The 27222-nt window shown below is 26.7% G+C and overlaps 1 protein-coding gene across 1 annotated transcript; it reads right to left on the bottom strand.

Annotated features, from left to right (window-relative positions):
- Positions 1–2132: 2132 nt before the first annotated feature.
- LOC134827266 (ras-related protein Rap1) lies at positions 2133–24198 on the bottom strand. The gene is made up of 4 exons (XM_063839846.1): positions 24059–24198; positions 11960–12188; positions 2614–2811; positions 2133–2483 (listed from the first exon to the last, which is right to left on the bottom strand). Exons 1-4 carry the CDS (start codon positions 24145–24147, stop codon positions 2157–2159), a joined length of 843 nt encoding a protein of 280 aa, XP_063695916.1. The 5' UTR covers positions 24148–24198; the 3' UTR covers positions 2133–2156.
- Positions 24199–27222: the final 3024 nt, after the last annotated feature.

Genomic DNA, 27222 nt, shown 5'->3' with positions numbered 1-27222 from the left:
TTTTATTTAAATATATTTTTTTTTTAAATTCTGGTTTTATTTTATTTTTAGTTTAATTTAAAGAAGAACAATTTTTACATTAAAATTATAAATCAAAATAAAATATTATAATAAAAAAATAATTATTCAATTTTTTGTACAAATGTTAATTTATCCTAATTTACATAAAATAGAGATTAACATATGTATTATTAAAAATATTAAATATAAAAAAATAAATCAAAATTTATTAAGTAGTTGTCACCCAATAAATAATAAATATAACTACTGTTTAAAAGCAATCTTTTTCAATAAACAACTACAACATAAATAAACAATTGAACAAATTGCAATTTAATATTCTCTTATTGAAATTCTAAACAATTTTTGATAGTTTAAAATAATAAATATTCTTTATTTCATCATTTATTATATATTCTTTGCTGTCACATTTTATAATTAATTTTTATTATAAATATATTGTATTATTTTTATATTAATATTATACATTATTATTTATTTCAATATTTTCACAAAATAATTCCTATATTTTTTTATATTTTATTGTTAATATTTTATTTTTTTATTTTTGAAAAATGAAGTAGGATATTATGTATATATTAGGAAATTTCACGAACATTCATTCAATAATTTTTTTGCTGCCTAAAAATATGAAACACGAATCAGAAGTTCATCAAAAGCCATGCTGTAGATTTTTTTTTACTTTGTAAGACAGTTACATTGCACATTGATTGAATTTGAATATTCAAGTGGTTTGATGACTTAAACCTGATTATCAACTTTGATCGATATTCTATACAATTATACTTTATTAAGTTATATACTAAAGATCTTACATTTCTGCAATATTTTATTTTATTTTGATATTTCTATTATTTTACGGTGTCACAGACTTAGCGCGAGCACAATTTATATATATATATTTTGTTAAAAATCTATCGTATTTTTAAGAAACAGTCAAATAAATTCTATTTTTAATATTATTTATGATATAACTTAATTTTTTTTAAGTTTTTGATATATAATTTAATAATAAATAATGTAACATAATTTCTAAAATTTATTTTTTTATAGTTTATTTTTAATTTTACAAACATTTCATTTATACCCGTCTCATTATATAATATTTTTTTCATACATAATAAATTCTTTTATACAAATAAAAATTAATTTAATAATTAAAATTAAATTTTTATAAATTATTTAAAATTTTTCAAAGATAAAATGAAGTAAAATTTTGATAGTAAAAAGCAATTTCATTAAAATTTGGACATATTGTTGCATAAATTTACATACTCAATAAATTTTCAAGGAAAATATGAATCAACTCAATTATTTTAATATTATTATTATTGATAGGTATATGTTTGGTTTTCTGATAAAACATTTTTGTTATACATGAAATATTACATACACACATTTTATAATACATATTTATGATGATATCCATTAGCATATCTTTGATGTTACTTGATTAAAGTTTTGTTACCTTCCAGCATTATATATATTGTTTCTTAAAATGTACACATCGGAAAATTGTTGTTTCATGATTTTTTTTATAATAATATAATCATAATAGAATTATTATTTTTTTGTTTTAAAAGTAAGCAGAAAAAAGTTTTTAATTTAAAAAGAGAGAAAACCCGTCAATTCTACAGTTTTATTATTATTTATTCATTTATAAATATAAAATTAATCTTAAAACTTCTATTTATAATTTTTCTCGTACTATTTTTTTTTTCATTATTTTTTTTTGCACAATTACTTGACATTTCAGTCGTAGAAATTTTTCTCATTAATAAACTTGCTTGTTGGTCCTTCCACTGTTTTTATTTTTGTAGTAATTTTTATTTAGACTAATGAGACTATTTTTAGCGTTCATTATAATAATTTCCTTAGTTATTGTCACTAAGGCATGAGCATTGGAGTTCTCGGTGCTTTAATAGGTTTTATTTTTGTCAAAATTTATTTTTATTATTATTTGTGTTAATTAATTAGTAAGTTTAGTCTGCAAGTTATTATTTTTAAAAATCGACAGAAGAAACCATCCAGTATTTATTTTGTGTGTGTTTTTCAGCGAATAAGCAAATCTACTCAATAATTGTGTTTAAATTCATCGAATACCTGTGTGAATTACGTTTGAGTTTCCAAATTTATTAAGAAATTACGCAAGAATTCCGCTTGCCGCCAATATTCTGCTCCTGTATGCGTTGCAAGTGCTGCAGCTGGGCCAACGACGGAACATGACTTGCGGGAACGGGCGGCGTATGCGTGGGGGTCCCATGATGCCCATTTGGTCCCTGATGCGGCGGCAACGATTGACGACGTCTTCGCAATGCTGGACTCAGATTGTACGTGATTTTCGCCTGTGTCAATAATTCTTTGAAGATTTGCGAGACATTTGTGCCGGCTTTGGCGGAGGATTCAACGAAACCACTTTCCCAGTCGACCGTTACAACGGATTCTGTTAAATCACGATCAACCTAAAATTCGAAAATGACATTTGAAATGAAAGCTTTCGAACATTAAAACTGCGCATGTGAGCTTTTTCGCAGATTTTCGAAAAATGCGCAACTGCGCAAAAGCTCACAATTCGAAAAAAATGACCGTTACCTGTCTTAAATTCGTGTCGTCTTCTACTAAATCGATTTTATTACCAACTATGACCATCGGCACTTGTTGTGTTCCTTTGATTTCGTGAATCTGATCCCGTGTCGCTCGAACTTCGTCGAAAGTTGTGCTATCCGTGACGTCATACACGAGAATGAATGCCTCCGCAGATGATATTGACAATGCCCGCATCGCCGGAAACTGCAAAAAAAATGAAGAAAGTGTATTTAGTAATCATCATCCATCAAAAAAAGACACGTTTGAGATGTTATTAGCTTAACTTCTTCACACACAAGTGCACTTCCATTCATTTTTTGAGGAATTATTGCCTTACTTTGCAGTTTTACACCCAACCAACACTCACTCAGCCGCTCATTAAAATGAATGAAACAAACAATATAGCACCGAAATCTCATTATTATCATAATAATCCCATATCAGATCATAAGAAAAAGCAATCTATCTTCATGCATCTGCTGCTATGCTGTTGCCGTCGTCATACTTCTTTATTTTTACTCACATAAAACTTTGAAATAAACTGGCTGAGTAACAAACACTATTACTCAACAAAGCTTTGTAAGGGATCCTCTTTCAATATAAAATAGACTGTGATGAATTTGTGTCTCATACTTTCATTTTTTTTTTGTAAGTATAAAAAAATATAAGAAAAATCTAAGGGATTTCTGATTTACTGAAGTCTAATTGAAAACATATTAAATCTAAAATTTAGCAAAAATAATTAATTTAAAGCGATTTAAAAATAAATTTAGAGAATTTCTTGTCAGATATTTACTAAAAATGTAATAAAAAAATATTTTTTCAAAATGTTCATAGGGTCAAAAATTCAATCTGTGCATTGGGTCAGAATCGATAAATTTTACATAGGGGTTTAAAATTAGAGCTTAAAGTCAGATGTTCAGAATATTAATTGGAACAAAATTTAATCAGATTCGTATTGGGCAAATAATTTCTTAATATGCATTGGGATAAAATTTTCAAAATTAGCATAGGGATAGTCTTTAAAAATGTAGATTGGGACAAATTTTCATAATTTTACATCAAAACAAAATGTTTTATGGGCTAAGTTGAATCAGAAACTTAAAATGTCTAATGGGACAAAATTCAGAGATTTCGCATTAGACAAAAATTTTAAAATGTGCATTGGGTCAATATTTTCAAAAAGTATTCAGGAGCGCAATTTCAATGTTTTGTTTACATACTTTAAAAATTTTTCTAAATTTTCATTAAATCTTCTAAAAATTCATTCAAAGGTTAAGGTTCAAAATATTTTTTTAAGTTTTAAAGTCAAAAATTTAATTTTTTTTTTAGCTTTTTTAATTTCTGAACTGACTTACCCCTATGCATATTTTATTTTTTTTTTATTTTTTTTATTAAAATTTTATCCCAATGCCTATCAACAAATTATTTGATGAATACAAAATTTATTCAACTTCAATCCATGAACATTTTGAAAATCTAACATAAATTACGAGTTTTAGCCCCCATGCAAAATTATCGATTCCGCCCCAATGCATAATTTATATTTTTTAACCCTATAAACGTTTTCTATAAATTTTATAAAAATTTTCCAAATGCGAACCGACAATTTTTCACATTACAGGAGAAACTGTTATTTAAACTTCAAGAGTATGTTTTTCTGTTTATACTGATAACTTTGCAACTGCACTTCAAAGCTATGCAATTTATCATTGCAAGTAGCACTGTTTTATTATTTGTGTATGCCACACAAGTCGACACATATGTAAAGCTCACAATAAGACTTTTGCTGACGACAACGACAAACGAAACGAAGCGTTTTATGATTATTAAAGTAAGAAAAAAAAAATAGATATAAAATGTTTTACATAAAATGAAATTTGAATCCATTTCATCACAAGAGACAAGTTACCTTTGACATTTAGATCCTAAGATGAAAATTTGAATTGAATTAGGTCAGTAAAGGTATCTTTTTTTGTTTTAAAGAAAATATTGGACAAAAAACCTAAAACAATCACTTTAGAATTAAATCCCTTTTTATTTACTTAAACTTTTTTTCTTTTTTTGCTCAAATGTCTTGTAAGTACCAACGAACTTTCAACAAACAATCGCAGTAAAACATTTTTTTACAGAAAAAAAAGTTTTTTTTTGTCACACCAACTTTTACATTCTGTTAATGGATAGCGAGCGTCACGTTCTCGTTCTCAGGTTATCCGAAGGAATCTAGTTGGTTGTCTGCCTGCGAAGATGGATGACTCAATTTCAGCTTTTTTACTGTTTTTGCAAGAATTCACGTAAAATTAATAATAAGTTGAAATCACCACAGCGAAATTTCACAACTTTAAAAAAGACAAAGACGTAAAAATGCATTTGTTTAACTTTTGCATTAAAAAAAACTTTTCTTTAAAAAAAATGTTTGCTTTGTGAGCAGCACTAAAATAATATAATTTTTTATAAGGAAATTTTTTGATCGTTCGCAATTTATTTTACAAATTGCTCTTGATATTTTAATGAATTTCAAGCTCCCCAAAGAGGTTTTTTATTTTTTTGGGAGAGAAAAGGATTATTTTTGAAGGGAATGTTGAAGATTCAAAGTACCTATAAACAATTTTCTCCATTTTAATGGACAATAATTATAAATAATGAGCCATTAAAGTGTGGCTCGTAACATTTATATACGGACCAGACCGCATCGTGACATAAAATAAAATAAATCTGATTGCCTCATTTTCATTATTATGGTCCATTTCAGCAATATCGTGGTCCAGACATGCCTTGGAAAGCTCGCCCCACAAAACGTCATAAATAAATAATTCCCTTATATTTCACGAGATAGCTCATAATCATAACATTTTACAATTAAAGTTACATTATTTTGCACTCATCCTCTTATTGTGGGGCTTTAAAAAAAATACAATTTTTAATAAAAACCGCATTAGTTTAATTTTGTTGATAGCTTTCAACGGAAATATCATGCTTTTATTTTTTTTTGTAATATTTTGCAGTTAATTGCATCTCGCCATTCACTAAAACCGCCGTAATGCGTCCCATTTGACCTAATTTCGCAGAAATGTGAGTTATTGGCTCGCATGAAAAATAACCAAATAAATAAATAATGAGTTATAAATTATTTTTTAACGTTTGTTGGCGGAAAAATAACAAGCGCGGAAGAACGGCGTCGCCCCTCTGTCTATGGGGCGGTGTGTGTGCCGGTACAATTAGATAATGATTGCTGATAAAACCGAGAGGATATTGAAAAATGATGTGATATATCAAAAAATTTTATCTGTACGATGTTTTTTTTATGTTGTCGTAGGTTGGGTTTTTATCGTGAAATATTGAACTAATTTAATAAATTTATGTGAGTTATTTTTGATTGCAATCAGGAAAAATGTGGTACATGCGAGTGGTCTTGTTGTTCAGAAAATGTTAATATTTCTTGCGAATTTTTTATTAAAAATTGTTATTTCAAAAAAAAAAATATTTTTAATGAGCGAGTATTTTCTTTGAATTAATTATTTTTTTTGTTTAAATGGATAAAAAAAACGCACCTTAACATTTTAAATTTGTAAATTATAATTTTTATTTACCTATTTTTTTTAAATAATAATTTTTTAATTTTTATAATTTCTTTAATTTTCTTAATTTTAATTAAAATTACTTTTTTTAATTTTTAATTAAAAATTTTCAATTTGAAAATCATGAAAATTAGATAATTTTTTTATTATTTATTCATAATATATTTTTTTTTATTAAAAAATTTATTATATTATAAGATTTTATAATTTTTAAAATATATTTGTAATTAAATTATATTTAATATTTTTATTTGTTTCACAAAATTATTTATATAGTATTTAATTTAAAATATTTAACTCAAAAATATATTCAGTTTTGTTTCTCATTAAAAATTTAAATGAAAAATTTCTTTAATTTTAATTTTTAAATTTATACCTAATACAAGAATTTTAAATATTTTGATCATATTAATAAAATTTTCAAACATAAATATTAAATAAATATTAAAATCTAATAAATTTTATTTATGTTTAAAAAAATTTTTAGTTTAGCAATTTTACGAAAATACTGAGATGAATAATTAAAAAAAATATTTTGCTGAAAATTTAAAATTAAAGAATTTTTCCGATTTTCAAAGATAAGCTTCGCTATTTTTAACTAACGTTCGGAGTTTTCATAGTTTCTGCTCTATCGAACTCCAAATTTTTAAAATTTTTCACGATTCTTCCTCATGCTGACAAAAAATCGTGTTTTTAGTACCAAGTCAATTTTTGAGCAATTTTAAGCTTGAAACTGAATAAAAAGTCATTCTGAAGATGATTTCCATTCATAATTTCTCAATTTTCGAACAAATAAAATTTTTCACGATTCTTCCTCATGCTGAATTAAAATCGTGATAAATTTTGCAAAAATCGTGTTTTTAGTACCAAGTCAATTTTTGAGCAATTTTAAGCTTGAAACTGAATAAAAAGTCATTCTGAAGATGATTTCCATTCATATTTTCTCAATTTTCGAACAAATAAAATTTTTCCAATTCTTCCTCATGCTGAATTAAAATCAAGTCAATTTTTGAGCAATTTTAAGCTTGAAACTGAATAAAAAGTCATTCTGAAGATGATTTCCATTCATATTTTCTCAATTTTCGAACAAATAAAATTTTTCACGATTCCTCCTCATGCTGACAAAAAATCGAGTTTTTTGTACCAAGTCAATTTTTGAGCAATTTTAAGCTTGAAACTGAATAAAAAGTCATTCTGAAGATGATTTCCATTCATATTTTCTCAATTTTCGAACAAATAAAATTTTTCACGATTCTTCCTCATGCTGACAGAAAATCGAGTTTTTTGTACCAAGTCAATTTTTGAGCAATTTTAAGCTTGAAACTGAATAAAAAGTCATTCTGAAGATGATTTCCATTCATATTTTCTCAATTTTCGAACAAATAAAATTTTTCACGATTCTTCCTCATGCTGAATTAAAATCGTGATAAATTTTGCAAGTCAAATAAAATTTTTCACGATTCTTCCTCATGCTGACAAAAAATCGAGTTTTTTGTACCAAGTCAATTTTTGAGCAATTTTAAGCTTGAAACTGAATAAAAAGTCATTCTGAAGATGATTTCCATTCATATTTTCTCAATTTTCGAACAAATAAAATTTTTCACGATTCTTCCTCATGCTGAATTAAAATCGTGATAAATTTTGCAAGTCAAATAAAATTTTTCACGATTCTTCCTCATGCTGACAAAAAATCGAGTTTTTTGTACCTTTCAATTTTTGAGCAATCTTAAGCTTGAAACTGAATAAAAAGTCATTCTGAAGATGATTTCCATTCATATTTTCTCAATTTTCGAACAAATAAAATTTTCACGATTCTTCCTCATGCTGAATTAAAATCGTGATAAATTTTGCAAGTCAAATAAAATTTTTCACGATTCTTCCTCATGCTGACAAAAAATCGTGTTTTTAGTACCAAGTCAATTTTTGAGCAATTTTAAGCTTGAAACTGAATAAAAAGTCATTCTGAAGATGATTTCCATTCATATTTTCTCAATTTTCGAACAAATAAAATTTTTCACGATTCTTCCTCATGCTGAATTAAAATCGTGATAAATTTTGCAAGTCAAATAAAATTTTTCACGATTCTTCCTCATGCTGACAAAAAATCGAGTTTTTTGTACCTTTCAATTTTTGAGCAATTTTAAGCTTGAAACTGAATAAAAAGTCATTCTGAAGATGATTTCCATTCATATTTTCTCAATTTTCGAACAAATAAAATTTTTCACGATTCTTCCTCATGCTGAATTAAAATCGTGATAAATTTTGCAAGTCAAATAAAATTTTTCACGATTCTTCCTCATGCTGAAAAAAATCAATAATAAAATTTTTCACGATTCTTCCTCATGCTGACAAAAAATCGTGTTTTTAGTACCAAGTCAATTTTTGAGCAATTTTAAGCTTGAAACTGAATAAAAAGTCATTCTGAAGATGATTTCCATTCATATTTTCTCAATTTTCGAACAAATAAAATTTTTCACGATTCTTCCTCATGCTGAATTAAAATCGTGATAAATTTTGCAAGTCAAATAAAATTTTTCACGATTCTTCCTCATGCTGACAAAAAATCGTGTTTTTAGTACCAAGTCAATTTTTGAGCAATTTTAAGCTTAAAAAACTGAATAAAAAGTCATTCTGAAGATGATTTCCATTCATATTTTCTCAATTTTCGAACAAATAAAATTTTTCACGATTCTTCCTCATGCTGAATTAAAATCGTGATAAATTTTGCAAGTCAAATAAAATTTTTCACGATTCTTCCTCATGCTGACAAAAAATCGAGTTTTTTGTACCTTTCAATTTTTGAGCAATTTTAAGCTTGAAACTGAATAAAAAGTCATTCTGAAGATGATTTCCATTCATATTTTCTCAATTTTCGAACAAATAAAATTTTTCACGATTCTTCCTCATGCTGAATTAAAATCGTGATAAATTTTGCAAGTCAAATAAAATTTTTCACGATTCTTCCTCATGCTGACAAAAAATCGAGTTTTTTGTACCTTTCAATTTTTGAGCAATTTTAAGCTTGAAACTGAATAAAAAGTCATTCTGAAGATGATTTCCATTCATATTTTCTCAATTTTCGAACAAATAAAATTTTTCACGATTCTTCCTCATGCTGAATTAAAATCGTGATAAATTTTGCAAGTCAAATAAAATTTTTCACGATTCTTCCTCATGCTGACAAAAAATCGAGTTTTTTGTACCTTTCAATTTTTGAGCAATTTTAAGCTTGAAACTGAATAAAAAGTCATTCTGAAGATGATTTCCATTCATATTTTCTCAATTTTCGAACAAATAAAATTTTTCACGATTCTTCCTCATGCTGAATTAAAATCGTGATAAATTTTGCAAGTCAAATAAAATTTTTCACGATTCTTCCTCATGCTGACAAAAAATCGAGTTTTTTGTACCTTTCAATTTTTGAGCAATTTTAAGCTTGAAACTGAATAAAAAGTCATTCTGAAGATGATTTCCATTCATATTTTCTCAATTTTCGAACAAATAAAATTTTTCACGATTCTTCCTCATGCTGACAAAAAATCGTGTTTTTAGTACCAAGTCAATTTTTGAGCAATTTTAAGCTTGAAACTTAAAAAGTCATTCTGAAGATGATTTCCATTCATAATTTCTCAATTTTCGAACAAATAAAATTTTTCACGATTCTTCCTCATGCTGACAAAAAATCGTGTTTTTAGTACCAAGTCAATTTTTGAGCAATTTTAAGCTTGAAACTGAATAAAAAGTCATTCTGAAGATGTTTTCCATGAGTTTTGATCAAGTCGACTCGGAGTCGACTTCAAAAAATTGGAGTTTAGCGCGGAGTTGGTCGACTTTATTTTGAAAACTTCGGACGTTATTTTTTACATTTCAAAGTAGGTCAAGCCCTAAAATAAAACAGATATTAAATTTTCTATTTTGTCTTTTATCATAAAAATCCCGAAAAATACGTGAAACACGCATGGCACTTTTTCCAAAATAGCTCATAAATCTGCATTACAAAGACAATTTTATCCACTTAGGCTCCGAAACGCATCAGCATAGAAATGCTAATTTAATGATAATGATGATCGTTATTACGGTAAATGTTATTGTTTACATCGCATCGTGACACCGAACGAAAACACGGGAAAAAGCAAAAGAAAACGAACAAAATTTTCTTGTTGCTTCTAAATTATTCACATTGCGGTAGAGAACAACAAACTAAATTTCATCACGTAGCTTGTTTCTCGTTCCGCAAAAAAAAATAAAGAAACTACATTGAAAACACTATATTTTGACAAACAGACAAAAGTAGGGTGACCTCAGACAAGCAATCCCTTTTTTTCATCAAAAATTATGTAAAAATACATGTCGCCACACTTTTGACATTCCTAATTAAATTCATTCGCATAATAATCTAATTTTCCATTCATTCGCGTGTTCGTGCTGTTTTGTGACACGGAGTCATTGTTGTGCTGCAGCAAAAAAAAAATAAACGACAGAAAAATCAGTGACATTCTTGTCACACCTGCCATTCCGCAACAACCAGAACAGAAACGGGAACTCGACAGACATAATGGATTTGCACATTAACACTCTCTTTTCTCGTTGCTTCGTTCTGTTCCCAACGTGTAAATTCCTCGTCGTCGTTGTAGTTGTTGTCATTTCTATTTAAATGGTTGGCATCCAGTGTTGAAGGCTAGGAAATGCGAAATCACAAAACCGACATTGTATAAGCGGAACGTGAACACACAGACACAAATACACAGGTTGGAACAATTATTGAGATTGAAAATAATAATTATCACATTTTCCTTTTTTTCGCACTTTCAGTTCTTCGTCGTGATGTCTCTTTCGTAAATATGAGTGGATTTGCAGCGGAAATAGCGTTTTAGCTTATTACAATTGTTTTGTGTCGTATTGTGCTTTGTTTATACGGGAAATATGTGGTTGCGTGGAAAAACATGAAGGAAGCCATTAAATATTGCTCAACGAGTGGTTTAAAGGGCGAAAAGTTTTTTACTTAATTAAATTGCTTCACACCAAACACCCCGAAAAATTTAACGCAAATTATATTAAATTTATCAGGGTTGAAAAAACTTTTGAGTCATTAAAATTTAAATTAATACTTTTGCTTCCAAATAATTAATTTTTAAGTTTTAACCCATATTTGATGGATTTCAAAGCTAAAAGTTAATAAATATGCATTTTAAAGTTGATTTCCATTGATATTTGCTCGATTTTTAATGAAATAAAAAAACAACGATTTTATCATATGAGGAGCAAAAATCGTTGTTTTTTTCTCACGTCAAGTTTCAACCCATTTTTGATGGATTTCAAAGCTAAAAGTTAATAAATATTCATTCTAAAGTTGATTTCCATTGATATTTGCTCGATTTTTAATGAAATAAAAAAACAACGATTTTATCATATGAGGAGCAAAAACCGTTTTTTTTCTCACGTCAAGTTTCAACTTATTTTTGAGGGATTTCAAAGCTAAAAGTTAATATTTATGCATTCTAAAGTTGATTTCCATTGATATTTGCTCGATTTTTAATGAAATAAAAAAAAACTATTTTTGCTCCATCGATACCCATTATAGCGACTGCATATTCTTTTTATTCAATATTTTTTTATTTAATTTAATTTAATTTATTTTATTATTTTAATTATTTTTTCTTATTTTTAGTTTTAATTTGATTTAATTTTCATTTCCTTTACAGAAAAAGTAAAAGTCAAAAGTTTTTCCAACCCAGAAATTCAAATGTTCACGGTGTCACGGTTCATGAACTCACCTCATAAGTTCCAGATGTATCTAAAATATCTAACGTTAGATTCACACCAGACACCGAAAAATTGCCGTGATGCATCTCCTCGATGGTCCGCTTGTACTTTGGCGAGAAGGAATTGTACAAAAATTGCGTTATTAGCGACGTTTTGCCGACTTTCGCTGCTCCCAATACGACAATTTTGTGCCTCACATGCGATGCTGACCTTGGTTCGTCTGCGTCGTGCTTGTCCGTTCTGCAAAGAGAGAGAGATGGAAAATATAAATAAATAACGTTACGAAGGATAATTTAATATGACTTTAATTAGTTTTAAAAAAGGGATGAAGCATGTGTGTGGTAAAAGTTTTTCTCGCATGAGGCAAGTGAATGACAATGAAAGTTGTTGATGATGTCCTTTAAAAACATATTAAATTTTATTAAAAAATAAATCTAATAAATTTAATGCAATTTTATAGGAAATTTTCCGCCTGTTGCCTCAGTTGCGGTAAATTTCTCTCTTTTTTCTCTCGTTTCGTATATTCCTAACAATTACACTTGCACACACACACAATTTAAAACGAAATTACTCCATTTATAATATCATAAAGCGGATTCTGCTAAAATTCCATCTAAAATTTCCATTTTCTAACAAACATACAAAACTCCCATGTACACAAAGCGCTATAATCCGGATTAAAATATAATTTTATGGCAGTGACATGTTCACTCTGTGTGCGGAGATACCTCTTTCTTCCTTTATATTTTTTAATTTTTTCTTCGCTTTGAATATATTTCATCATTATTACCAAAATTATACTACTACTGCTATCCAGACAAAGTTGGAGTAAACATGATTAAGAATTCATACGCATCAATTGATTATTTTGACATTCTTCTCATCATATCATGTAACTTTGCGTAAAATTAGTTCATTACATATAATCATCGACATAATAAAAAGTTTGTCATGAAAATTTGTTGTGTGCCAAAAATATTATATTTTAACCTAAATACGATGAGATATTTTTGAAAGTTTGAGTTTTTGTTATTTATATGAAAGTTTATGTTTATTTTTGTTAGTTTCAAAATGTTTAAATTTTTTTTTAAATTTTTAATTAAAAAAATTTACAAAAAAAAAAATTAGTTAAAAAATTATAAATTAATTTTATTTAGGTATAAAATATTTATTTATTTTAAATTATTTTTTTTTTATTTTTATGTTTAATTTTTTTATAATAAATATTATTAAAATTTAAAAAAAATAAATTTTTGTTTCTTAGCTTTTTTTTTAATGTGAGCTAAATTACATTCAGAAAACTTTTAAAAAATTTAAAAGTAAAAAAAATTAAATTAAATAAAATAAAATAAATAAATATTTAAAATTAATTAAATTAGGTGTATTAATTAATTTTAAATTATTTAATTTTATTATTGTAAAAATATTTTCTTAACTCATATAAGGGCATTGAACTAACTTCAAGGAAAGTTTTAATTTTTGATCAAAGAAAAATATTTTCAAAAACAATAATTATTAAAATTGTTGTATAAACACAACTAAATTATTATAATTTTTAATTGTTGTTTATTCAATATTTTTCTTAGAACGCTCGTTTATTTTAATTATTTGCAAAAAATCTTAAGAACAGTAATTAATTAAAAGATCATATCAACTTTCTTTTTAATTAATTTATTATCGTCTTAAACTTTTATTTTTTTTTTCTTCGAATCTAGTCTAGTTCAATTTATTACATAACGCAAATCTTTCATAAAAAATTCATTAATGTTCAAAAGTGTGGGTGAAATTTCAACAAAATTTTTGTGGGTTCATCGTTTTTTTTCTACTATTAAATATTTATTCAAAATTTTATTTGCATAAATGATTAAATTCTAAACTTTTTTCGCAAGCAAAAGATATGAAACCGAAATGTAAATTTATCTTTCCTGCTTAGTATCATCTTTATTTAATTACGAAAATCTTTCGAAAGTTGATAAATTTTTTTATGGAGAATTGAAAAGTTTTGCACGGATTCCTGAATTCAAACAAAACTTTTTTTTTTGATACTCTACTAAAATTAAAAAAAAATTAAAGCAGGAAATAAATTGCAAATTATTATTAAACGACATTTCTAAAATATTTGTTTATGACATTTTTCGATAAAATTGTGTTAAAAAACAATTTTGATTTACATATTTTCAATCTGTTGGACTCGTAATTAAATATTTTTTACATGCGATGGATTTACATGGATTTTTTTTACTGCATGAGTGTTAAATGTTGTCAACGGAAAACATTTTTTTACAACAACACCCACGAGCAATTATTTTGTCATATTTGTAATTGTTGGGGGAATACCCACTGATTTCGTGTAAAATCGTCAAAAAAACATTTGCACTTTTTATGACATAAATAATTTTTTTATCAGTGACAAAATTAAAGGAAAAGCCATCATTCATTCTATTTTGGTTTGAAAGTCCTTCTCCCACTTTTTATTTTATTCTATTTTTTTCTGCTTTTAATTCCATAAATATTAAGGCTCGGTAAAATGTACGCGGCGATGTAAATAATTAAATTTTCAATTTTCTTACAAAAGAGGAAATAGCAAATACGAGTGCAACTACATAGCAGCGAAGCGCGACATTGTTCCCTGCATGTCTGTTTAGCTATCAGTCAAAGTGTGTCAATAAAAAGGAAGCTTGTCGTTCTGCACCGTATTACAGTGCATTAAATTTGTTTTTCTTGTTTTTTTTTTCGCAGTAAGTCGCATAAAAGCTGAAAGTTTTGCTATTTGAACAACAGCGTGTTTGTTTATTTATTTATTTATGTTTACTTTGCATTTTGTTGCAAAACAAAAGTTAGTAATGCTGCTGTTAATATTATAGCGAGCAGAGATGTTGCAAAAAATTATCTTATTTTTTTTGATAAATTATTGATTTTTCCAATTAAATTTTATTTATTTATTTTTTTTTTTATTATAAAATTTTAATTTTTAAAAATTATATTTAAATTAATTTAATTTAATTAATTTAATTAATTTAATTTAAATTAAAATAAAAATTAATTAAAGTTAAATAAATTTATTTTAAATAAAATAAAAAATAAAATAAATAAAAATTTTTAATAAAATTAATTAAATTAAATTAAATTAATTTTAAATTAAGTAAAAAAATAAAAAAAAAAATCTAAATTAAATTAATTGTTGAATCCAATTATAAAAAAATAAACTCATAAAGAATTAAAAAATTGATTATTAAAAATAAAACGCCATTTTCTCAATTCCTCATTTATAAATTTTATAAAAAAAAACTTTAAAAAAAATTAATTTTAATTCCGACGAAATTGTCTTATATTTAATTTTATTCTACGTCCCTGTCTCAAAAAAAAAAAAACTTAGCGGAAAAGGAAAATTGCATTAACTTAAGGACACTTCATGTTTTTTTCTCTCAAAAAAAAGTTTTTAAAAAAATTCTTAAGGTTTTGTTCATCATTTAAATTTTCTGTAAAATTCTCAAAAATGTCACAATTTCCAAAATCTTCCATAAAGACCAAACTTTTGAGGTCAATCTAGGCAAAAAACCACAAAATTCTATATGTTTTATTGTTCACAACTTTCTCGTAAATGGTAGTACTATAAAGCTTTGAGGCAATTGAAAATTGGATTAAAACATCTCTCAAATTAAATTCCAAGAAATTCTTTTGTCTTTTCTCCTCACACATAATGTCGAAACAATGCAAGAGAAGGCCTTTATTTAATCCTCTGTCAGTCCATGTTAATTCAAACCTATCTATTTTAATGCACTTTAACGTAAACGAAAAAGTTTCGCACGTCATCCAGCTTATAAAGCAATATAATTTTACGTTCTGTACGCAAAATATTCTCTTTCGCTCAAAAAGACTTTTAATAAAATAACAAGATTAATAATAATAAAGAAAAGTCTCTGGTTGCAACATCATCATAAAAATACTTTATTGATACACTTTATTATAACACAAAATATATTAATTTTCAATCCACAATAAAGTTGGCTTGTGTGCTGTAGCGTAACGTAACTTTTATTCAATATTATCTTCGATAAAATTGATGCATTTAAAATTGACGTACGGCAAATTTAATGATTAAATTAATTTATTTTAACATTTATCGCTTCAGTAAATCTGTGAACTTTCTGTGCGGATTTTTTTTTTTTTTTTTTTTTATTGAAAGAAACTGCATTTCAGGTTGATTGAATAAGTTATGGCCCGATTATAGCCTCGGCAGAATAAATAGCTCATAATATTTTCTTTGTTGAGATGATCCTGGGCATTCATAAACAAGTGTCTTGGTGAAATTGCGCAGAAATTCATTAAAGTGCGATTCATGTTTGCTTGCCAGTGTTTGCAATGAATAATGATTCAATCAAGAAGAACTAATATTTAATTCAATGTCAGTAAAGCATCTCTCGCCAGTACAAAGCTTGATCTTGTTAAAACGATTTTTCACATGAACAAACTTCAATTTATCTTAATTCAATAATGAAATCGGAAAATAAATGCAGCAACAGCAGTTTCAATGACAATGCATCCTCACACATGAAACAGGTAGAAAAACAGTGCAGAATTCGTCATCATCATTGAAATTGTTATTCTATTAGAATAATTGTGACATAAAAACAAATAAAGCTTTTTATAAATCATGATTTTTTGCAGTGAAAGCTTTTTTTCAATTTTCACGAGAGATTTTTGTGTTTGTTTGGTTGAAAAATATCAACGATCAAAATTAAAGATGTCACATTTTTTATTCACTCTGGTGAAATATGAACAGAAGTGATATTATCATTCAGAGACGGAAAAAGCGTTTTCTAAAAAAAAATTTTGTAAATTCAATTTTAAGATTAAAATAATTTTTTTATAATTAATTTATTAATTTAATTAAATTTTTCAATTTATTTTAATTTTTTAAAATTTTTAATTTTTTAAAAATTTTAATTTTTTTTATTTATTTAATTTATTATATTCCAATTTTTGTTTTTTTTTTTAAATTTTTTATGATAAATTATTTTTCTTAATAGTTTTAAAAAAATATATTTTTATTAAATTTATTTAATTTTTATTAAAATTTCGTTTATTTTTTTTTTATCAATTAAATTTTAAACCTATTTTTAAATTTATTTTATTTTTTTTTTTTTTGATGAATTATTGAGCAAAATTTAATAGATTCTCTTAAAATTTTTAATATTTTTTAAATTATTATTTTATTTTTGATTTTTTTTATTTACTTCAAAATTTTTTTCAATTTTGTTTAAAATATTTTTTTTATGTTAAATAATTTATTTATTTTTTTAAATTTAAATGATTTTTTAAATTTACTTAAAATTGTTCCAAAATAATTTTGATAATTTTTTTTTATTAAAAGCTGTAATTTAAACACGAAAAAATAATCTTCCGGAAGTCTCATCCCCGTCCCTTGCACAAAAATAGAAAATTATATCAAGCCAGTTTTTTGTGCTCTTTATAAATTCTCGCCATCCTGCGAGCGTTTTTCTCTTGTTCCGAGCAAAAAAAAATACTCACAGAAGACTACACACTACTATTTATCATAAAATAAGTCTTTTTATGTCTAAAGTGTACTTCATAACATTTTTTTTCTGCGAACAGCATCATCCAATTTTCTTTGACAATTTTTTTTCCATCCTCTTATTTCCTGAAGCCATTCTCGTATATTTGTCGTCTAGCGAGCAGCAGATGCCGTAATTACCATTTTGCAGAACTAACACATCTCATATATTAACTTTTTCATGGAATTCTCGGCAAATTTAGAGTAATGTTTAGTTTAGTTTAGTTAATTTGTGTGGAAACTTTTAATAAAGACTCTTGTGATGGAAAGTCCCATTGTGAGAATTTAATTTAAAAAATTTATACATTTTTTTTTTGTGAATGACATCTATTTTTGTGTCAGCAGAAAAAAAAGTCATTTTGTCTTGCATTAGATTTTAATTAAAAAAAAATAATTAATTTCTTTGGGATAAGCATACTTAATCTGTAATTATGGGAAGCCAGAGATTTCCTCAACCTTCAATAAAAGTTTTCCGAGAATCCGATAATTTTTTTATGAATATTCATTTTATTAAAGAAAAAAAATATTTAATTAAGTCGTCGGTTATCATTTGCAATTTTTCACCTTTGTTTCTTCTTTTTTCTTGTTGCATTTTAATTAATAATAATCATATTATTATTACGAATGCTGGTTATAAAAATGCCAATTATCATAAAATTACGAGAAAAATAATTATTTTTTTTTATATAAAATTTTTTATTAATTTTTTTCTTATTCTTATAAAAGCAGATTATTTTACCATAAATGTTAATTTAATTTTTTTTTCTTTAAGTCTGAGGTTAGCTTTTTTTAACAAAAATTATTTATGTACACTTTTACCCCGAAATAGATCATCTTGTCAAAAAATAAATAAATTTGACTTAAGACGTAGTACTTGAGATTATTTACAGATGATCTGCTCTTTAAAATTATTTTTTCATTTTTGACAGAAAATCGATAAATAGTTACTTACAAAAATTCGAAGAAAAAATCTCCATTCAACTTTTATTTATTGTTGCTAAAAATAATCTCAATTGTGTAACAAATCACATTTTAAATGGATTTTTCGTTACAAAAAGAAAGATTTTTACAATAGAAAATAGTGGAGACGCCTCATCTGCAAAAATTTTCGTTACTACGTCTGAAACCCGCCATTAAATACGGTTATTAAGTAAATAATTGATGAGTTTGAAGAACCTTCCATTTCCACGAAACGATTTTCATCCGAAATATTTTCAATGAAGAAGATTATTTTGCGTCGTTTTAGACGTTGTTGGGTGCGAAATTCGTCGCAAAAGTAGACAAACTCCCGAAAAGCGAAAAGAAAATACAAAAAAAAGCGGGAAATGTCAATCAGTATTCATATTTTATCTTTCATGTCAATCAATTTGTCTTTATCCAGTCAATAAACACGACGCGACGTGCTACAAAGGAAAGCAACAAGAAAATTTGTTCAATCCTTGAAGAGATTTGTTTTGAACGTTGACAGGAAATATTTTTGATTAAACTTCGCGCGCGCCTTGTTTCACGAACAACGAGCGAACAACAAATTTTAATCGGATTATTATTATTCCATGAGGCACGTCTCGCGTATTACAAATGTCGGTATCAATCAGGAGAGGTGTCGTAATTCCCTTGATTGATTCTCGATTTTTTTTTTCACAGATTTTCTGTGGAATTAAAATAAATGGCTTCAGCAACAGTTTTTTTTAAAGCCAGACAGTTTAGTGTGAGTTGTAAGCCACATTTAAACTTTTTTTTAAAAAAAGATGCAAAACAGAAGTCTTGTTTAAAAAAAAAAACATCGCCGTCGTAATGGAGACACAAAGCAACTTAAGGTTTCCTCGAACAAGATAATAATAAAGAAAAATCATATTCTTGCCACCCGCGTTGTTGTTCAGCATTCGTCTCGGGAGAACGAAATGAATTTTATTTTTTTTTTTTGCATGAAAAATATGTAAATTACTCCAATCTTCCTACGTTTCGTGTTCGTATTTTTTGGTAGGTTAAGCATTTCAATTTTCTATCTCGTTTATTTTAATATTGTCACTATAAATTTAATGTTGTCTCGTTATTGTCGAATCATTTCTCCGTTTAAGGCTCGCACAATTGTCGACAAAGCCAACAATAAAAAAGTGCACTTTCAAAATTATATCAATTCAGTAGTAAAAAGCAAAAACTTTTTATTTTATTCAACAGAAGTTTTCCACTTAATTGGTGAACGTTTAAATTAAATTATATTGCTTTATTCGAGTTCAGAAAGGTGTAAATAAATGTTTGTCATCGTGGTCTTTTGTCTGATTTTCCGCCTACACTCGTTTAATTTTTTATGTATTTAACGCATTTCGTAAAAAAATCGAATTGATGTGGTTTGACAGTTTCTCAAGTCACGTGGTTTAAAAAATTTCTTAAGTCACGTGGTTTGAAAAATTTTTTAAGTCACGTGGTTTCTAAAATTTCTCAAGTCACGTAATTTGAAAATTTCTTAAGTCACGTGGTTTGAAAAATTTCTCAAGTCACGTGGTTTGAAAAATTTCTCAAGTCACGTGGTTTGAAAAATTTCTCAAGTCACGTGGTTTGAAAAATTTCTTAAGTCACGTGGTTTAAAAATTTTTCAAGTCACGTGGTTTGTAAAATTTCTTAAGTCACGTGGTTTGTAAAATTTCTCAAGTAACGTGGTTTCTAAAATTTCTTAAGTCACATGATTTGATAAAATTTTCAAGTTAAGAATTTTGAAAATATCTCAAGTCACGTGGTTTGAGAAAGTTCTCAAGTCACGTGGCGTAAAAATTTCTCAATTCACATGGTTGAAAAATTTCTTAAGTCACGTGGTTTGGCAAATTTCTTAAGTCACGTGGTTTGAAAAATTTTCAGTTCTTTTATTTGAAAATTTATTTAAAGTCACAAGGTTATTAAAATTTCTCAAGTCACGTGGTTTGAAAATTTTTTAAATTGATTTTTTTTTTGAGATCATTGAGCTTAGAAAATTTCTCAGGTCACGTGGTTTAAAATTTGTTTATTTTCGAAGATCACATACAGTAAAAAAATCACATACCTAACGAAATCAAAATGCGATATCATCGTTAGTTATTTCCCGCACGATAACTTTTCATACAAAAAAATTATTTCGCAAATAGAGACACACAGAAACTAAGTCATTCAAGTAAAAAAAAGCCTTTGTAATGGAAATGTCGCTCGTTGTTTGTGTGACTTTTGATTTTTCAAGCAAAAAATGTTTGTTTTCATTCAGAGTTAGGCTGCAGAACAAAAGCAACATTACTCGATGAAAAGATGAAATAATCCGAGAAAATTTGCCTAATTGAAAAGTCATTCATTCAAGTAATCGCCCGGTAGACAAAGGCGCAGTGTAAAATCTGATAAGCTTCTCACTTGACTCAGTTTTATTTATAAAAAAAAAACGTAAAAAAATAAAATATTGACACAAAAGACCCCCACGGCTTATTTTTGTTTTGTTTACTTTTTTTCGCAGGAAAAATGGGAAAAACATGACGTCACCTGTTTATTTTCGCAAGAGGGATACATTAAAGGGATTAACATGATCCGCTACTTAATGAAAACACAAACATGCTTTCAACGAGCTGCTTAAATAATTTAGGCAATCAAAAGGAGGAATTGACGTCTATCTCTATAGCGAAACAGATAAATGACAAGAAATTAATTGAAATTGAAGCAAAATCAATTAATGAAATAATTAATTATTTCGTCGTAATGCCTCTCAAATGTACGTTTTGAATTTCGAAAGTATTGCTTGCGTTTCCACGAAAACTCCTATATTTCATCATCATCGGAATTCATCGCACGTCGCACGGAAGGAAAAAAAGCAAGATGGAATAAAATACAGTAAATTAAGGTTTATTCACCTTTTAATCCAGTAAATCGCTTCACAGACAATAATGCTTCGTTTTTATATGAAAATCACATCGACACTCAAACACATCGAGATTTTTATTTCTGCGCAAAGAAGATTTCTACCTACAAGTTTGCCAAAAAAAAAAAGGAAATTATTAATATTTTTTTTTTGTTGCTTTTTTCTGTGATTGTGATTTTCCTTTCTCGCTAAGCTAAAGAAGATTCTACTTGTCATCCATTCATCCGAACGAACGATACACAAGACAAGACTCTCAAATGGATCCACTTATTTCGTGAAAAAAAAGGAAAATTTGAAGAGCTCCTTTACTTTACTGATTTGGGCAATTTTCGCCTTATTTTACAAGTAAATTATCGATGAACAAGACGCTGGAGACCCGAATTCAGTATCTGTCTGACCTGCGTCGTTAGCAGAAAATAATCGCACGACAAGCAAAACTTTTAAAATACAGGAAATTGGTCCTTGTGGAATTTCATCGGTATGACGGCAAATTTTCACATCGAAGCCAGGATATTTAATTTCACATTTGTTTACTTTTTTTATTTAAAAATATTCGAAACAACTTGAACTTGTGCTTCATATGAATTTTTCCCATCGGGATAAAAGTTTCCTCAAGTAGTTGGTTTTCTTTATAGCCAAATTTAAGGAACTTTTTTCATGTTAAAAATTAAATGACCGATTTTTCGAGGATGAGACCCCTCACAAAAAAATAAACTTTTAACAAGATTTCATCTTCAATTGACTAAAATTTTAATAAATTGCCGTCTAATGATGTAAGTTTCCTCCCCAATAGTTGAGAAATATGCAAATCTGTTGATAAACTCCCATATATTGTCCCATCTTCTTCATCATCATCATCACATGTGTCAAAACTTTATCGTCAGAGCTTTCGTTCAAATTAAGTAAATATAACCTTTATGAACAGAAAAAAATTCATCATGAAAGAAATGTGAGGCAAAAAAAGTCACTCATATGTAAAATTAATTCGCATCTTATGGGTCGTCGTTTTCACAAAACTTGTGCGAAACTCAAACACAGACGATGACGACGTGAGTGGCTACTGAATTAAGAGATTATCTTGATAAAATTCCGAGAAAGGAGACAATCTTTCTATGGCCAATTATTGTTTGATGTGATAAGGGACCGCACACCGATGACTGTTTATGCATGAATTTTTGGGATTTTTTTTTTTGAACCTTGATTGATACTTTAGAGACATACACACACGAAAAATGAGAGGTTTGACCTTTTTATTTTGTCGTGTCTTGTCGCTGTGAAGAAGATTAATAAATAAGATGGAGTGCTCATGAGGGAAAAGTTTAGGTTCACTAAATTATGAAAATGTATAAAAAATTTATTTAGTTGAATATTTTGAGAAAAATTTAGTAATTTGTGAGAAATTTCTAATTTTATCAGCTAAAAAGCTAATTAAATTTTTTAATTAATATTTTAAAAAAATATATAACATTAGTTATAAAATTAAAAAAAATTAGTTTCATTATTAAAAAATAAAAAAAAAAATAAAAAAAAATAAAAAAATTTTTTTTTTTAAATGACAAATTGTTTTTACCAATTCAATAAAAAATAAAATTTCATAATTTAATTTAATTTCATGAGAAATCGTTAAAAATTTTTTGTATGAAAAAAAAAATAATACGGTCCAACAAATTCTTTCAAAAAATTCTTAACAATTCTGAAACCTATTGGAGTTGATAGAGGACTAATTAATATTCGATACGTATTATTATGTTTGGCTATAGCAGGTCAAATTATTTTTTTTATAAATTTTTGAAAATTTAAAATTTTATTTTGATAAAAGGTTTATTTTGCTCTTCATGCCATGTCGATTTTTTTCAAAGTTTTCAAATATTTTGATTAGAATGTGCTTACTTATACTGCTTACTATTTTTTTTAATAATAATTTTTTTAAATAAATATTTTAATTAATTAAAAAATATTTTTTGTCAATTTTGTCAATACGACAATTATTATTAAATAAAAAAAAGAAAATTAATATTATTTATTTATAATTATAATAAATTAATTATTAATTAATTAATTAAACTAATTAATTAAATCAATTACATATAACTTTATTTTTATTTATAATTACAAATAATTTTATATTGATTAAATTAACCGTTTAAAATTAAAAAAAATCATTCAAATCAAATTTTTAACAAAAATTCCCCTGATTTTGATCAATTAAAAATTATTTCCTTTTTAATGATTTTTTAAAAAAAAATTTCATTCATTTAAAAACTTTGTTATCTAAATATTTTTAACCGAGTTTCATCATCATTATTATTATTAGTTTTTTTTTCTTTAAATATCAAATATTTACTGTCAACATTATTAAAAACTTTTCCTTGTTGAAACTTTTCTCGTCTCAACACTTTGAAACAATAAATGTGTAAATTAAAAAGTTGTTTCTCTCTTTCGTTCTCACTCAACGCGTCGCTTCCATTGTCCTAACGTGTAATGAGACGCTTTCGCTTGTACTTTTAACAAGCCTATCATGATGTTCTTTCTCAAATGACCTATATCAACATCGTTCGCGTGTACGTTTTCATGCGAAAAAAAATTTTAATAATGAAAGGAATGCAGGAAAAAATCATTTTCCGAGAAAAAAAATGTTGATACAGAAAAAAAATAGCGATCACTTACTTATCTCTCTTGTGCTTTTCATCGATACTGTCATCTTTCATGAAAGACGGTTGTAAGCTGAACCTTCGCCGAAGCTGTCTGCCCTTCATTTTCGTGTCTGTTGCTGCTACGGTTTTGTTGTTTTTCTTTAATATTCTTTGTTCTTGTGTTTTTTTTTCTAAAATATTAAATTAATGGTATTTTTCTTTGTTGTTTTTTATTAACTTTCACAAAAAATTCCACGCAATTTTTTTTTTATAAAATAATCTTATTTTTATGCTGACACTTTATTTTATATTTATTTTTTGCAGTATTTAAGACGATGATAATAATTTACCTTAGACTTTCTTTGATAACGCACACAGCTGTTGCTTGCTGTTAATTCGCTTTTTCTTCTTATTTTTTGCTTTTCTTCTATTTTTTGTATTCTCTCGAGGAATTTTCACGAAGAATTCACATACACTTTTTTTCACTCACTGCCGATATTGAGCTTCGTTGTTCCAGCCTTTTTTATCGCTGTTTTATCATTGTATTCGTCGTTTCTCTTACAACTACGTCGTTTCGCTGGTTGAATATTTTGCGAGAAAAAAAAATTGTATTTGCTCACACACTCACAATAAATACTGCGATTGATGATAAGAAGTGCACAAATTGTCTAAGGGTATTGTGATTATGCAGCAAAAATTTTTCTCCTTCACAGAAAATTTATTCGAACGACTTTGAATTGAAGTGATTTCAAGTCAGTTTCATTAATGGAGGAAAAATATAGTTGACGTCGTCTATATTAAAATTCAAATGTCGATGACTTTGATGTACAAGCTGCTTTCTATTGTGCTGCTGATTTTCTTTTCTCCTTGACAGAAAATGAAATTCCGCTGTTTCAAAAAATTTTTTTGTGTTACTCTAAAAGATTGTTTTCCGTTTTATTGTTTTACTCGAAGTCGTGTTCTCGCCTGAAATGAGAAAACAAGAAAAAAAGTACATTAAAAAGTGAACAATTTTCGTCCTTCTCTACGGAGTTTATGAAGCAATATGTTTTTGAGTGTTATTTATTGAAAGAAGAAAATTTTCACACAAAAAAAAAAATCCATTTATTTAAAACAATTGCCTTGGAGCGCAATTCCGGTCCTTCCTCGTGACACACCTGTAGTTGCGACAAAACGAAAAATATTAAAAATTTATGGCTCGTAATGTTTCGCAGAACGAATAAACCAAAAAAAAAAAGTAAAAGAGGGGAACGTGCCAAAAATTATTATTAAAATCTGAGCTATGAGACCAACAAGTGGCATTTTAATAAAATACTGAGAAAAGTTTCTCATTCCACGTGAATTGGCTGCATTGGACAAGTAGGAGATAAAATCAAATCCTCGTCAAATATTTTATTCAAATGGATTTTGGAATGCTAATCAGTCGTCAAAACATTGAAACGACTTCATTGATTTCTTATCTTTTTTTTATAAGTTTTTTTTTTCTTGTGGCATTTTTGGATTGACAGACATTTTCAACCGAAATTGGCTTTTCACAAGTCATTGGCTTTTTATGTTGAGACAGATATTTTATTTGGAATTAGGTTGGAAAATTTAGCTCAGTCAAGTTTTTTTAATGGTTTAAAAGAATTCGTCAAAAGTAGATGCTTTTTGTTTATTAAATTAATGTTCTTAACGTTAAGTTAATGTTAGTCAAAATTTGAGTCTAATTAAAAAAAATAAAAATAAAAAATTCTAAAAAAAATCATGATTTTGACAAATTTAATTTTTTTCTTTGACATGGTTCTTGATTAATTTTTCAAATGCTTGATTAAGTTTTTTTTTTCAAAACTGTGTCAAAGCCATTTTTGACAAATCTTGCTCCAAATGGATAAAAACTTGTCGAGGGCTCTAATTTATCATTTTTAATCATTTTCTAACTCAAAACTGCCAAAAAATTGAAACTGAAAAATTTTTTTTCCTTTGACATAGTTTTGTTTTCAAAACTAAATCAAGAGCAAAACTGTGTCAAAAACTATGTCAAAGCAAATTTCTGTCAAATCTTGCTCCAAATGGATAAAAATTTGTCAGAGGGCTCTAATTTATCATTTTTAATCATTTTCTAACTCAAAACTGCTAAAAAATTGAAACTGAAAAATTTTTTTTCCTTTGACATAGTTTTGTTTTCAAAACTAAATCAATAGCTAAAACTGTGTCAAAAACTGTGTCAAAGCCAATTTTGTCAAATCTTGCTCCAAATGGATAAAAATTTGTCAGAGGGCTTAAATTTATCATTTTTAATCATTTTACAACTCAAAACTGGCAAAAAATTGAAACTGAAAAATTTTTTTTCTTTGACATAGTTTTGTTTTGAAAACTAAATCAAGAGCTAGTTTTGTTTTCAAAACTAAATCATTTTTAATCAGCAAAAAACTGCTAAAAAATTGAAACTGAAAAATTTTTTTTCCTTTGACATAGTTTTGTTTTCAAAACTAAATCAAGTGTGTCAAAAACTGTGTCAAAGCCATTTTTGTCAAATCTTGCTCCAAATGGATAAAAATTTGTCAGAGGGCTCTAATTTATCATTTTTAATCATTTTCTAACTCAAAACTGCTAAAAAATTGAAACTGAAAAATTTTTTTTCCTTTGACATAGTTTTGTTTTCAAAACTAAATCAAGAGCTAAAACTGTGTCAAAAACTGTGTCAAAGCCATTTTTGTCAAATCTTGCTCCAAATGGATAAAAATTTGTCAGAGGGCTCTAATTTATCATTTTTAATCATTTTATAACTCGAAACTGCTAAAAAATTGAAACTGAAAAATTTTTTTTCCTTTGACATAGTTTTGTTTTCAAAACTAAATCAAGAGCAAAAAAAACTGTGTCAAAAACTGTGTCAAAGCCATTTTTGTCAAATCTTGCTCCAAATGGATAAAAATTTGTCAGAGGGCTCTAATTTATCATTTTTAATCATTTTCTAACTCAAAACTGCTAAAAAATTGAAACTGAAAAATTTTTTTTCCTTTGACATAGTTTTGTTTTCAAAACTAAATCAAGAGCAAAAAAAACTGTGTCAAAGCCATTTTTGTCAAATTTTGCTTCAAATGGATAAAAATTTGTCAGAGGGCTCTAATTTATCATTTTTAATCATTTTGGAACTCAAAACTGCTAAAAAATTGAAACTGAAAAATTTTTTTTCCTTTGACATAGTTTTGTTTTGAA

Source organism: Culicoides brevitarsis, chromosome 1, assembly GCF_036172545.1.
Source record: "Culicoides brevitarsis isolate CSIRO-B50_1 chromosome 1, AGI_CSIRO_Cbre_v1, whole genome shotgun sequence".
Lineage (NCBI taxonomy): Eukaryota > Metazoa > Arthropoda > Insecta > Diptera > Ceratopogonidae > Culicoides > Culicoides brevitarsis.
This window is presented reverse-complemented; position numbering and strand designations above follow the sequence as displayed.

Excerpts from the sequence above, each read along its gene's own strand:
- LOC134827266 (XM_063839846.1), bottom strand. The coding sequence starts at position 24,147 with ATGAAGGGCAGACAGCTTCGGCGAAGGTTCAGCTTACAACCGTCTTTC. Across the intron at positions 2,812-11,959 it reads ATACATCTGGAACTTATGAG|TTTCCGGCGATGCGGGCATT; the intron begins GTGAGTTCATGA and ends TTTTTTTTGCAG. Across the intron at positions 2,484-2,613 it reads ACGACACGAATTTAAGACAG|GTTGATCGTGATTTAACAGA; the intron begins GTAACGGTCATT and ends TTCGAATTTTAG.